The sequence below is a fragment of the Thermobia domestica genome, chromosome 3, assembly GCF_964235325.1.
Source record: "Thermobia domestica chromosome 3, izTheDome1.hap1.1, whole genome shotgun sequence".
Lineage (NCBI taxonomy): Eukaryota > Metazoa > Arthropoda > Insecta > Zygentoma > Lepismatidae > Thermobia > Thermobia domestica.
This window is the reverse complement of record NC_137456.1, coordinates 20,457,725-20,472,930: the sequence shown is the minus strand read 5'-3', so window position 1 is coordinate 20,472,930 and position 15,206 is coordinate 20,457,725. Positions and strand designations below refer to the sequence as shown.

General features: G+C 36.5%; 1 protein-coding gene across 2 annotated transcripts in view; it reads right to left on the bottom strand.

Annotated features, from left to right (window-relative positions):
- Nucleotides 1-15,206, bottom strand: part of LOC145680223 (sorting nexin-29-like) — an 84,571-nt gene that overhangs the window by 27,462 nt on the left and 41,903 nt on the right. For both annotated transcript variants that reach the window (XM_081750541.1, XM_081750540.1), the window contains exons 8-11: nucleotides 12,751-12,883; nucleotides 8,980-9,172; nucleotides 6,357-6,540; nucleotides 521-793 (exon numbers count right to left, since the gene is read on the bottom strand). In XM_081750541.1, coding sequence (XP_081606667.1) covers nucleotides 521-793; nucleotides 6,357-6,540; nucleotides 8,980-9,172; nucleotides 12,751-12,883 — 783 coding nt within the window. The remainder of the gene's footprint in view (nucleotides 1-520; nucleotides 794-6,356; nucleotides 6,541-8,979; nucleotides 9,173-12,750; nucleotides 12,884-15,206) is intronic.

Here is a 15,206-nt window from a genome sequence, read left to right as displayed (position 1 = left end):
TAAATGTTTGTTATATGTAAATTCTGAATATCATATGCCTTCTTTTTTCTCTCTCTCTCTCTCTGTCTCTCTGAGAAGTTTGGCAACCCTACGTTACGGTGTGTCACAGCATTCCAGCTACACCTGCACATGCGGTTTAGCGAGAATCCCTTTTGTTTACGGTTTCATAGTATGTATGCTTTTCTCTGGATGAACATGCGCTGTATTTGAACATTGTTATCTCTGCACATACGTTTCTTGCTAAAATATCACTTTGAATGTTTAATAAAATCTCTGTAATAAGCAGTGATTTTTTTTTTTTTCATCTCAAAATTTTAATTCAGAAAATGAGGTGCGTCTGATACGCCGTCAAATATGGAAATTTTTTCTGAAAACGCCAACCAATTGCCTTTGTGAAATTTGAAGATAAACCAGTAAGTGGTACATTCAAAAATGATTGTTTCAAAGTTACTATATATATTTTCCCAAATATTATTTTCAGAGTCCCTTACAAGGATTCTTTAGTTGTGAAACTGCTTACCTGATATACATGATGCACATCCGAAGACCCTCCTGTCAAAAAGGCAGACGGAATCCAAATATTAATAAGCGCCCGTGCTGCAGCACCAAGGGAGCTTGCGTCATAATCACTCGTGATACTAATATCATCGTCTGAAGTAGCTGCCTCGTCAGGTAATGGACCTCGAAGATCTACAAGCTCCTCTCGTAGCCTGCGAATACTAGCATCTTTCTGTTGCAGCAACCTGTGCAGGCGTTCATTGAATTCCATCAATTCTCCATGCATTTCCGCTACCTGAAACAAATATAAATTGTCTCTTATTTTAAAATTACGAAACATATTTTGCAAGCGAACGTAGATGAACAGTTAAATGTTTTGGTTGTCTCTAGATTTGGATATCTTCGGTCTATATCCCTCGATCACCACCTAATGTTTCTTCCAGTTCTACTGGAATGATGAGGTTGTACCTATAAAGACTGACCAACTTTCTTCCAAAATTTCTTTAATCAACAAATAATATTGTCATTGCGAAGTGTCCTCACTGCTGAATCTAAAATCCTGTTAATAAAATATTTCCATATTAAAATATAGCACTTAAAATCTGAAATGTTACACTCAAAACAGTCTGTATGACATCCAGTGGCAAAAGAATTGCAATCTGCAATTTTGGCGAAATTGAGTAATTAACTGCAGATCAATCATATAACCATGGGGCATTGAAGACAAAATCAGAAAGCCGTATCTATAATATTTGGGACGTTATCTAAGTATAAGTCTTACCATGTCTGTAAGATTGCGGCTTACAGCTCAACAGAAAGTTATCATTTTCTTAAAACTACATTTTTCTTTTTATTTTTTATTTTATTTTATTTTTAGCAGATATAGTCTCTTGCCTTTGGATGGTAGATGTGAGTCACAGCACTACTCCTGAGCCCTCCAAATGTATGCTTAGACCATATTGCAATATTAAAAGTAAGATCGGAAATGGGTGTGCAAGCCGCTAAATTCGAAAGGCGATATTTGAAAGAGGCAAAGGATCAAATATCCTGAAGTTGAGAGAATGGATTTTCTCTAAAATATTTTGTCTGCCCGTATCTATGATTATGATAAGTTGCATTTCATTATCTCCATTCACTTATGAAAAACAAGCAAAATAAAAATGGTAAATTTGGTATTATTTTCAGTATGTCAGGCTCTTAACGTTTAAGGATATTCCCGTTAAGAGTCCAGATACTAGGCCCATGGACTACTATGCTTTTGGACTTCTCAAACGGCGCCTCTCAACCAGGGCCGTGCTGGGATACTAATGAGGGCGGTGGACAAGTCTACTAAAAGGGCGCCCATATAAACGGGAATATACGGTGTATATATATACGGTGTATACGGTGTATACATTAATACTAAAACAAATCACCAGCAAATTTGTTTTAGTATTAAAGTAAATAGCTAACCTCGAATCGAAATCCTCTTTTATGGAGAAAATTTTTTTAGTTCCTGTAATAACATTTCTGCCAAATAAAAAGAAGCTAAATGTATCAACAACTAAATATAGCTCTATGGCCTATGGACGTAGGAGTTCAGCGCCGCGTTTACAAAAGCTCTCCATTGATTTCTGTCCTTAGCCAACTGGACCCCATTTCTACTTTATATTTCAATTTCTGCGAGAACCATTTTAATATTGTCCTCCCATCTGCGCCTCTGTCTTCCTAACGGTTGTTTTCCTATTTGGATTTCCAGTTACAACTTTGAAATCGTTTCTAATTTCTTCCATTCTGGCTACATAACCTGCCCATTTGAGCTTTCTAGACTTAATGACCCTAACAATGTTTGGTAAACGGTATAAAATTATACAGTTCCTCCTTATGAAAGTTTCCGCATTTCCCCATTCCCATTCCTCTTGGAGTTCGAATATTGGTTTAAGAATCTAGTTTCCAAATACTTTCAGTCTGCGATTTTCCCTCAGAGTCAGTGACCATGTTTCGCAACCATACAGCACAATAGGCATTATTATCGTTTTATATTTTGAGCTACAAATTCCTCAACAGAATTAGCGACAACAAAAAATTTTTAACTGAATAATAACACGAAATCCCTGCTTTCAGTTGACATCAAATTTTTTAGTGATTATGGGTTTGGTCTGTTAATAATGATCCTAGATATTTGAAAGTACCCACTTTGTCGAAAGAAAATATTATTTGGTATTTTAACGCATCCATAAAATGCAGTACTACGATCTCGACAAACTTCCATTTATTTAGTTTTCTCTGCATTTACTTTTAAGGCTATATCCGTGCAAGCGTTAATGAAGATTTCTTCATTCCTTTCTATTGTTCTATCATTCACTTCTAAATTTACATAATCAACATACGCCATAACGTGGCAAATATAATTCAGCTCTAGTACCTGATTGCTGTCTTTGAATTTCCTTATAGTGTTCTCCAGTACAAAATTAAATAATAATAGCGACAACGCATCTCCTTGTTTCAGGTCATTCTCAACGTGAAAGCTCGCGAACAATAATTTCTCTACTCGAACCTTTCTTTGGAATTTATTTTAATATATCTTAATTAATCTACCTTTTTCGGTGTTGCAAATTCTGTAAGCATGTTGTACAATGTTTCCCTCCTACCCGAGTCTAAAGTCAATAATTGATGTGCCAGGATATTGTATTCTCATTTCTTTTCAAGTATTAGTCGAATGGTAAATAACTGGTCGATAGTCGATCGATTTTACCTACATCCGCTCTGATAATCTCCAATAATTTCATCTGCGTATGGAGTCAATCTTGCTAATACAATGTTTAAGAGGATTTATTGGATGTTGACAGAAGAGAAATGCCTGGATAATTATTAAATCTGTTTTGTTGCTTTTCTTCTGAACTGGAACAATGATTGATTCTTTTCACACTTGTGGTAATTCCACCTTGTTCCAGATAAAGAAAATGAGTTTGAGTATCTTGCTCTACAATTTTTCCCCTCCAGCTAAAATTAAATCAACCAGAATTTCGTTTACACCCGGAGATGTGTGTTTCTCTAATTTTTTAATAGCGATTTCTATTTCTGTCTGGTTAGATTCTCAAATATACGGTTATGCTGTATGGATTTCACTTTCACCACGCGCATTAGTTTTTAGCTATGTGTTAAGCAAATTGTCAAAAAAATTTTTCTTTCTATTTAAGATGCTAGCCTGATCAGTGAGAACTGTTCCGTTAGCTTTCTTTAATATATAAGCACGAGGTTGATAGCCTTCCTTAAGTTCGTTGATGCATTTATACATGTCCCGAATGTTTTGGTTTCACTATTATCTTCAAGTTAATTAATTTTAACTTTCAAAAGTCGCGTTTCTTTGTTCTAAAAGTTTTGGAAGTTTTCCGCCAGATGACATGAAATTTTATGTAGTTATTTAATTCGGATTTTGTAGCCAGCGTAATTTTGCCTGTTTTCTCTTCTCTGCTAGTTTAATGCATTCCTGGTCGAACCACGGTTTGTTCCTACGTATTTCTGCGTGGCCCAATATTTCTTTTGCTGAAATTTTAATGTTAGCTCTAATTTCAACCAAGTATCCCGAACACTAGTGTACTCCGAACCTTCTAAAATCGAGAATCTATTCGACACTCTCTGGCTCTCCTCTCACCTGACTCTCCTCTATTTTGTAAAAAATTAAACCGCTCCGTTTTCAGATATTGAATATTTCCTTTATTCAACGATAGTCTCTCACTTACTATCACAATCAACTCCTCTGAACGACCGAACATCAGTTGTGTTAGACTGTTTTCTTCTGTCTAGTAAAACATGATCAGTTTGGTTATGTGTTTTTCCATCTGATGAAGTCGAAGTATATTTATGAATGTTGTGATGTTGGAATTTTGTAATCTTCACGATGTTTCTGGATGTTGCAAAGTTCACGAATCTAACGCCGTTGTCACAGCCTTCCTTATGCAAACATTTATTCCCTATAATCTGTTTGAAAATACCCTCTCGTCCTACCTTCGCATTGAAACCGCCTAACAGAATTTTCATATGGTATTGCACGAAATGATAAATACCCGTTTTATTCTTTCGTAAAAACTGTATTGTTTTTATCGACATCCTTATTTTCTGTTGGGGCATGTGCATTTAAAACAATAATATTACACCACAGACCCTTAAGAGAAGTAAAAGAAAATCTATCATTAACAAATTCAACCCATGCAATTGCTGATATTACGTATTCGTTTGTGAAAAACCCTGTTCCTGGTTGGTAATTTTTAACTTGTTCCCCGTAAAAGAACGTAAAATTTCCTGACTTGACTACTCCATGTCCTTCTCATCTAACTCCCTGATATCACACTAGGTCCATCCTCTATTTCTAAAATCATTCTTTATAAATTTTAACGCGCCTGCTCTATAGAGACTTCTTATACTCCATGTTCCAAATCTCATGTCTATTTTACTTTGCTGAGTTTGTGCCAAGTTATCAGTTCTGATCCGAGGATTCTGCGAACTTATCTGAACATTTATATATATATATATATATATATATATATATATATATATATATATATATATATATATACAGGATGAGGTTGTTAGCCCCACACCAAATCCCCAAGTTGGAGGATCAGCCTTTGTTTGTCCGCGACTGCTTATTCAGTATATTCGCAGCTAACCTCTATATCCCAGAGGCCTTTTCCTCGATCCACAACCTGAGGACGCGCCGTGCAGTGGTGACAAGGAAACTACATTTTACGGAAATTAATATAACTATATTTCAGAAATAAATAGGTACTGATTATCCGAACAGTTTTAAAACACGCAGGAAGACTCAATATGTTCGGATATATGGATGCATATTAAGACTGTGAAAGTTTCGATGCCATAAAAGTCGTAAATTAGAGACTAGTATCAGTGTAGTATTACATAAATGCATCGTACGTTTGACTATCCGAACTATTATTGAAGTATCACATTGTTTCGTTTTATAGCTACATAACTTTACAATATTTTATAAGTGATTATACTCTTTATTTGTTCTCTGCCAATAACAACTGTATGAATTTATAATACAGAACTGAAATACAGAAGAATAAAATAAAAAATATATAATGTGATATTTCGCAGGGCATCTTATGTAAAGGGCGCCTTGTATTCTTCACAGGTTCTGTACTACCAGTCAGTATTTGAATTGGCTATACAAAGCTGGTATAGAGGATAACTAAAACCACTTATCTATAATGTGATGTTTCGTAGGGCGCCTTATGTAAAGGGCGCACTGTACCTTTCACAGGTTCTTTACCAACAGTAACTGTATGTATTTATTGTACAAAACTGTGCTAAACAGAAGAGTAAATAAAATCGTTCATCTTTGATGTGTTCTCGCAAGGGCGCCTAATGTAAAGGGCGCACTGCACCTTTCACGGGTTCTTTACCAGTAAAACTGTAAGAATTTATTACTAAAAACTTGTACCTTCGTTTATACTATGATATTTAGGAGGGCGCACCGGGACACGTCCCGGTGTCCCGGTGGGCCAGCACGGGCCTGCTCTCAACATCAGGTTCGCACGGTAAATGGTCACTGGAAAGTCTGCTGGAAGGAGTGGGACAATATACTCCTGTTACAGTTTATGTAAATTTATATACAAATAACAGCAACGTATATTAACCATGTTAACAAATTAGAAAAATATAAGTAACTTTAAAAAAGAAAAGAAATATTTTTAGATAGTTCAATTAAGAAACCATATATTTTGTTTTGTAATATTAGAATTATATTTTTGAAGAAATCTTATTATTGTCAAATTTCTAATGTTAATTAAATAACAGCAATAACCAGTTTCTTTTTGTGTATGTAACGGTTAATTGATTAAAATATATATTACCTGAATGAGTTTCTTCTCGTATTCCATGGCTTCATGATGGTAATCAGGATACTGATTTTCTCCACTCTTTGGCTGCGACGCTTCCAGTTTGGCAAGAGCTTCATGAGCTTGGCTTCCATCTCGCTTCAACATTTGAACTGCTCCAACGTATTTTCTTAGTTGATGTTTCAATAACTCGTTCTCTCTATATCCAACAAATTGAAAACGATTAACATTTTGTTTGCCCGTTATGTTTAAATTACACACTTCTTGTTTTAAATTACATATGTTACCAATAAATTTAAGTAAGAATTTGGGAATCTGTAATAAAAATTTAAAACAACATGCAAATTAATACTGATGTTTATTAATTCAAGAGTTGAAATTCTGCACAATGAATTTACAATTTAAAAAATGATTACATCGAATGAACTGATTTAGGTGTTTTTTTAAAATTATTATTATTATGAGGAGCAGTCAATAAATGACGGGGCAGAGGAAATCACAGAGAATGTTTTACACTTACTTCAAAAGTGTTGAGGCATTTATCCCACTGTGACACCAATCGCACAATGCCATGCTCGTGAAACTCCTTTGGCTGCTGCTTCCACCAAGGGAGCTTTGTGGTGGATAAACACTGTGTGTGGGTTTTCTCGGGGTTCTCTCACTTTCTTCATTTCACCATTTCATTCATTTCTCAGCAGCACAGTCTCCTTTAGCCTAGCCGACATAACCGTAGGACGTAAAACTTACAGATTCCATTTCATTTTCCTTTGGCTGTTCTTCGAACCACCTGTGCACGCACTCCTGGACTTCTGCGTCCGTTTCAAACCAGTGTGTCCGCAGAGCTTTCCTGAGCTCAAAGAAGATGTGAAAGACATGGAGACAGATACGGACCATAGGAAGGATGGCGCAGGACTACCCACTTGAACTTCTGAACATTCTGGTCTGTGACAAGCTTTGGTTTTCCGCTCCGCTTGTCATCCCCGAGTGACAACATTCGTACTTCGCGACAGCGCTTGTTCCATTCCTGAACTCTTGACAGTAACATACAGTACTCCGTATAAATCCTTTCTATTGGACGACGGATTTCATGCCCTCCTAGACATTCCTGTCAAAAACCGAGCCACAGACCGCTGCTCCTTTGTCGATGCTTCCATTACGCGTTGCTTTAAGGATGATTTAAAGGGACAAGTTTTGGCGATAGATGTCACTATAGTCTTTGTATATCTCTAATGTATTTTTTAACTTTCATGAAAATTTACAATTTCTTTTAAAAATTGCAACCTAGAGCCTTCAAATTTTTAGAGAAGGAACTTCATAACCTATGAAAGGCAACAATCTGTGGCGATTTTTTATTCAAAATTTTCTTCATTGTTGAAACAGTTCCATTCTTAAAAGTCTGGATATCCATTCCAACAATCAAGCCATTTCAACAATGAAGAAAATTCTAAATAAAAAATCGGCACGGACTGTTGTCTTCGATAGGTTATGAAGTTCCTTCTCTAAAAAATTGAAGTTTTGTAGGTTGAAATTTGTAAGAAAAATCGTGAATTTTCGTGAAAGATAAAAAATACACTAGAGAGACGAAGACTGTAGTGGCATCTATCGTCAAAACTTGTCCCTTTAAACTAACCTTAAAACATGAAATGAAATGGACACACTGCTGCCCGATTATTATTGTTTCCTCAACCCTTGCACGACACATAACGCAATCTAGCAAGTAAACGCGTGAACATCGTTTTCGTAACAGCATCAACTACATTTCTGGTTCATCTTCATGTTTCTAGACACCATAGTTTTTGTGCAATATTCTCTGCCTCATTATTTAATGACTGCTCCTCATACTTAAAAAAATGCAAAAATAAGAGAAATGCTATTATTTTTAAGAAGGGAACTCTTAACTGACTATTTCATTCGAAACGTATCGAAACTTTTTTTTAAAATTTCTACTGTACATTTAATAATGGTTCTAGTACATACTATTAGATAACTTGCATATATAGTGTAACTCAAAAAGGCATGCATATACAGAAAAGCAGAATTACGAACTCCTTTTAGCATGCATGTTCAAATTAATGAGAATGTGAAACAAAAACAAAATTTCAAATCTTAAAATAGTATTTAAAAAAATGATTAACTGGAAAACACTACATCACACTTTCAGTCATACAAAACTGAATGCTAAATTAACATTATAAGCAACACGCTAAATCATTTTCGAGTCATTTTTACCCATCTTCACTGTTAGTAAAACAAGATTGAAAGAGCTCAAGTTTTAGATCTACAGCAACAAAACTAATCTAGGAAATGGTATAGTGGTTCTGTATCCACACTTATTTTTAGTTCAAAGGATTAATAAATCCTCTATCTTCCTGATATAACCAGTGTTGCATTTAGGTTTGCTCAGGAAAGACAGCTTTTAGCCCTGAGAAAATATATTTTAACACAGAGCACACAATAACAATGGTGATATCCCTTATTTTTGGAACTCGTCCTACCCCTTGGACCCCTTGGGAATGTCTAAATTCAACACTAATATAACTGATATTATTTTTTTCTTTTTCCGTTTTACTCTATTGTAGCGTTTATTCTTCGAAATTTACTAGTATATACTCCAAATACACAACAAGAAAATACTGACCGTGTTAATGCCTGAATCCTAGCTTCAAGCCTCTCTACTTTCTCTTGGAAATGTTTTCGTTGCTCTTCTATTTCTGCTTTAAGACCTGAGTTCAAGTCCTGCTCTTGGTCCAATAAACTTCTCAGAGATCGATTGTGGGCCTCAAGTTCTTCTTTACGTGATAGCAAAGCAAGTATAGCTTGTTTCATTTCGCCTGTTGAAAGAACAGAAAGGAAAAACATTGTTATCAACAAAATGCATAGACAGCTCTACAGGGTGTCCTAATGGATCTTCATCATCATCATCTCTCTCTGCAGATCAAAGAGGAACACACTGAAGTCGTTCTGATAGCTGCGGTTTAACTATGCGAAATGGTCGAGGACTTAAACCCTTTTATTACCCTGACGTTCAACGAATCACCTATGACTAACATAATTTATGAAAATATTCCATGAGACAGAAAGTGTATTAAAAAACATCTGTAGTGGTCAGAAATCTTTAAGTTTAACGTCCCACGATTATGCCGGTTAGGCTAAAGGAGACGGTGATGATGAGAAATGAATGAAATGGTGAAATGAAGAAAGTGGGAGAACCCCTAGAAAACCCACGAGCACGGTGTTTGTCCACCACAAAGTCCACACGGCGCGAGCTGGGATCGAACCAGGGACCCCAAGCACTGGAGGTGAACGCTCTACCATTGAGCTACCGCACCCCCCAAGAATGATGTTGGAAGAACTGATGGAATGAGAAAGCGGGAGGAAACTAGAGTGCCCAAGAAAATCCACGGACAAGATGTTGTCCATCACAAACTGACTCGGTCGGGGATCTAACCAGAAACTCGACGCACCAGAAATAACCGCTCCACCACTGAGCCACCGTGTCCCCTACATCATCATCAGTTGAATGTTATTTGAATGAAAATATCGGGTGGAGCAATGATGGTGACATTTTGAACATGCTCTATCGGATTTTAATATTCATCTTTCTGCAAGGGAAGAAGTTCTATCAGCGAATACATTTGATGAGATCCTTTCTATGTCTAGACCAGGGGTGTGCAACTTGGACAGTGGGCGGGACAATCACAGAGCACTAAATGGAGTCGCGGGCCTCACTGTAGGTACATCATTTTTACGACAATTGAATAGTATAGTATTAAATGATGGGGGAACATGTTCATCGTAATTGACATCACAATAACACGAAACAACTGTTATACTGGTAACCAAAATATTTACTCACTATAGAGGAGCAGAATAATGTATTTAGAACTTTGTCGGTACATCTGTCAATCCTTATACCGAAGGAAATTTCCCCCAAGTACCTGCGCTTGCCAAGCGCTTGTCTTCAGGGCGTTACCAGGTTTCGCACTGTGTGATCGATGCAAAAAATTTCCAATTCACTCTTTAAAGGTTTTGTAAAAAGAAAAATTATAATAATTATTCTTTTCAATAACTGACCAGCGGGCCGGAAGACACGGTTAGGCTGTTGCACATGGCTGGTCTAGACATTCATTGGAAAGTGTGCATACAACTGACAAACTACTTACAATACAACTTAAAATCATAAACCAAAAGAACTGTTTTTCAAACTTTCATGTTCGCATGGAAAATCTAAAAATTAAATTTAGAATAAGATAGCTTTAATAAACAATGACACAATATTATATTTACGTACACACACACACACAATTACAATAAAAAGGAATACAAGGGAAGTGACTTAGTGACTGACTTTTGTTTTGACAAGAAGCCAGCCACCTGCTTCATATATTTTATTTTATTTTTAACCTTTTACTCATTCATATTTCTTTTCCATGTTTTAAATTCACTTCAAACTGTTTTAAGCTGAAGATGGAAACAGGGATTTTCGAAAACGCTACTTAAAGAAATACTTCGATTTGCGGCGAGTACTAGCTTTCTACTTATATTTCTTTCTAAATATAATCATTGCTTGCAATCGACATTGATATTCCACAGATTTTTATTTATTTATTTATTTATTCAGTTTGACAAGTTGAATGTGGAGAAGTGTGAAAGTATTCTATTTGTTACTATGACTCATGATATATCACTGGGAACCGCACAACATACTTTTATCAATCGCTTGTAAGCAGGGTTGGCTGGTTTAAACCAAGGTGGATTAAACCATGGTTTACACCAGCTGTTTTTTTTCCCCCCCACAAAAACCAACTGGCTTAAACCAAAAAACGAAAAATGTTCGTAAAAGTGTAAGTGTTTGTAAAATCTTGATGAACACACATTTGTGGGTTATCACGTTTCACTCCCGTATATTATTCGTATTATATTCAGACCTAAATTCCCCATTTATTACTCAAAAAGATTATACTACAAAAGCAACTATTTTATAAGTTTATAAATGTTTGTTTTGTGATTTTTTTGTAGTTGTTATTGTTATGTAATTGCAATCAAAGAAAAATTCTAAATATTGTTTCGTTTCAATGTTTACTATTGATAAAATATATCGAAATGCCGTACTTGTCTGTGTGTGTGTGTGTGGAGGGGCGTCATACAGACCCCACGAGAGGCATTTAGTGAAATGAGAATTATCTTTGGTATCTATTTATGTATAAATGAGTCTGAGCCAAAGTGGAGTTGAGTTGAGTTGAGTTGAGTTTAACGTCCCGTTCAGCAGCGAGGCTATATGAGACGTGGACCTACTGATTAACGTGGAATCCGAACCACATGAGCTCCCGCCGGGAATCGAACCCGGGCCTCCCACGCCAAAGGCGCGTATGAGCCAAAGTGGACTCAAATAATTCGTATCTTTGTTCACTTTTCTTACTGATATGCAAATTAAGTCGTTGTATTTCTTTAATTTGGACCAATAAAAGTCGTTGTTAACTAACTTGAACTAAATTAGTGCTTCTGTATTCCGTAGTACTTTGAAATTGTTCATATGTAATTCTGTATAATGGTTGCACTTGTGCAACTGTTTATCTTTCTGTCCTTCTGAAATGACTCTTGACAGTTATATTAAGAAGCATGTCAAGATCAGTAGAACGTATTTTTATCAGGATTCCTTCGAGAGTGAGTCGGCAGACGTATCGCATTTGTCGCCAATTAGTCCTGGTTCAGGGTTCAAATGGAAGACAATTTCTCTTAGATGTAACTAGAGAAGCGGTTTTTATTCCGCTTTAAGCTTATGTGACCTCTTCCAGCATAACCCTGTTGGATAATAACATCAAGGTGAAACAAACTTATTTCTGTCCATATATATGAATATATAGAGCAAATTATTAAAAAACTGGTTTAAAACAAAAAACAGTTTTTTTTTTAAAAAAAAATATAAAAACCATGTTTTTTGTCAACCCTGCTTGTCGAAACCCTAACAATGGCTCAAGAACAAATTTCTATAGTTGAAATTCGAAGATCAACTGTAATACTACAAATAAAAGTGCTCCCGGGTGATCTTGTGTTCAAGTATTTCAGGAGAATTCTCTTCCAAGATGAGAAAGTGAGATAACACGACCAACTAGAGATATTACTAAGGCCCCAGAGAGGGTCGTAATTAATGGGAATAATTAATAAACTTTTTGGATACAATGAGAATATACGTTAACTGAATATTTTCTTTATTTTCATACATAAAGAAAGAGCAAGATAACACTTAAAAATATATCAAAAGATTTCAAAACGCAGAGATTTTGAGTAATTCCGCTAATTCAATTCCTTTTCAATTGAAGAATATCTGTTTGTGGACTCTTTTCTTGAAGTACTACACTTTTAAAATAACAATAAAACACGTACTAAAAACATGAGTTAATGATCTTACTATTACTCTGCACTGATGAATCCACTATATTCCAACTGTTCTTCGACGTAGTTTCTTGACTTTGGAAATCTACGGAATTCGCCTGCATCAACTTCTGCGTTGCCAGTAGTGCTGCTGCAGCAAATTCAGTATCCTAGCAAAAGAAAATTAAAAATCGTGCATAGCGTCTAAAGAAACTACAAATGTAAAAGTCAGTAATAATACATAAATAGTATAAACCTATCAGTAACACTACGCTCCTTTGAATCCAGAACGGCGGAATGCGACACGTATCCTTAGGAAATACAACTTCTAGGCATTTCCTTGACGTCTTTTTTTGCTAACCTGAATATAGTGTAACGTTGTGGACGAAGACGCAAGAATCTGCATGCCCCAGAGTGATCCCAAGAACTTGGCTGGAATATGTATAGCAGTTACCTTCGGCAGCATATGCAAACGACAAAGCAAAAAGACATACGAGGACATAAAAATAACCTTAAACCCGCAGATGTTGATTTCAAGAGAAGGCTGATTCCTGGAGGATATACAGAGAAGACTCAACCATTGGATATGCACTTCTTCAGGCAGTACAAGTCACTATCCGCTACGTAAGTGGCACACTGGTGTTGATGAGTGATGTGAATATCTGGTATCGTGCCCGATTTCTGGTATTACAGTCGTTCACCATCTATCAGTTCAGAGCTGCCAGGTTCAGGAACTGGATTCAGTACGCTTTCTACAAAGCTGGTTACTTGGACAAAGCAGCGGGAATGTGGATTTCCCCTCACGATTAAGTTTGGACTCAAGAGACAGTGACACATGTTCCATATGTAATGAGTTAGCTTTTGTCAAGTGCGCACATTGTGAGGAACTTTCTATGCTTCTCATGCTCTGTTTCTCGATCTGCACATCGACTGTTCTTTGTAAATGTTTCCAACGTGCCTTCAATAACAATAATTTGATTTAAACCAAAAACAGTCTTGTTGTCTGTCTGAATGATTATCTTCCATCTGCTCTCGTGTTTCATAGACAGAATGGTTTCTATGTAGTATATTACATAACGTTAGCAGAAAGAGAAGTCAAAGAAATGCCTAGATGCCGTATTTCCTCTTGATTCCTATGTTAACTTTACAGGCCCATAACTCCCGAACCCACTGCTGATTGACATTGGAAACCCATCTGTATCCTAATTAGGACTGGCTCGTTCAGGATGTGTGTCGCATTCCGCCATTCCGCATTCAAAGGATCGAAGTGAACACTTCTGTTGCTGAAACTTCGGTAACTGCTACCTTCAGTTTAGAAAGGCTGAGATAGGAAATACAGGGTGATTCTTTATAGAGTTCACAACTTCAGTCAGTTATAATTCTTTATTGGAACTACATACAGACTTGGTTTCTTTATTGGAACTACATACAGACTTGGTTTCTTTATTGGAACTACATACAGACTTGGTTTATATGTCATTATACTGAAAAATACTTCAAGTTTGACTCACGTAGTAAGTAGTTGCGGAGTTGACCACATGTGGCGCCACCGGTCAGTCGATGAAAATGGATACTTTCACTGGTGCGGAAAGAGCTAAGTGCGTGTTTTGGTTTGAAGAAACGAAGTCAGCAACGAGTGTACAGCGTAAACTTCGCACACAATACGGAAAGGAACCACTCAGCAGACCAACAGTGTACATATGGCACCAGACATTTGTTGAAACAGGTTGTTCCGTGCGACACACAAAGGCACCAGGGCGCTCACCTATGATTGACGATGTGGTAAAAGCAGTTAGGGAGAGTTTTGTGGACCAATTGCCTGGCCGCCACGGTTTCCATAGTACACGCCACTTGACTTCTTTCTGTGGGGGGTTTGTGAAAGATAAGATGTACACCCCTCCCCTACCTGATAATGTTAATGAACTTGAAACATCGCATCACAACAGCCATCGTGGACGTTACCTCCGAAATGCTGGCTACTGTTTGGCAGGAAATCAACTTTCGTTGGGATGTGTCCAGGATGACCGCAGGTGCACACATCGAGCCATAATGGACTTGTCACCAAAACTTTAAGTGTTTTGCAGTATAATGACATATAAACCAAGTCTGTATGTGGTTCCAATAAAAAATTATAACTGACTGAAGTTGTAAACCCTATGAAGAATCACCCCGTATAAGATATTACAGAAAGTAAATTTATATGAACGGAAAATGCTCTTATCTTAGTAAATTGAGAATGTTGTTTTCGCAAGCCGCTCTCATCTTAAAGTCTCGTTGTCTTTATACCGCCATTCTTAAGCTTTCTTTAATTTAACTTTAGTTACCGTTGCCAGATCGTAAACTGTTTTAAATGATTACGGATGAAATTTTCAGTAACTATTGTGATAATGTAATATTGTCTTTTGTTAATAAGGCTGCCTCATCGTAAATATTCAAAAAGTTTAAGACTTAATAAATACCATTATTTCAAGCATAGTATGGTCTTCCTTTCTC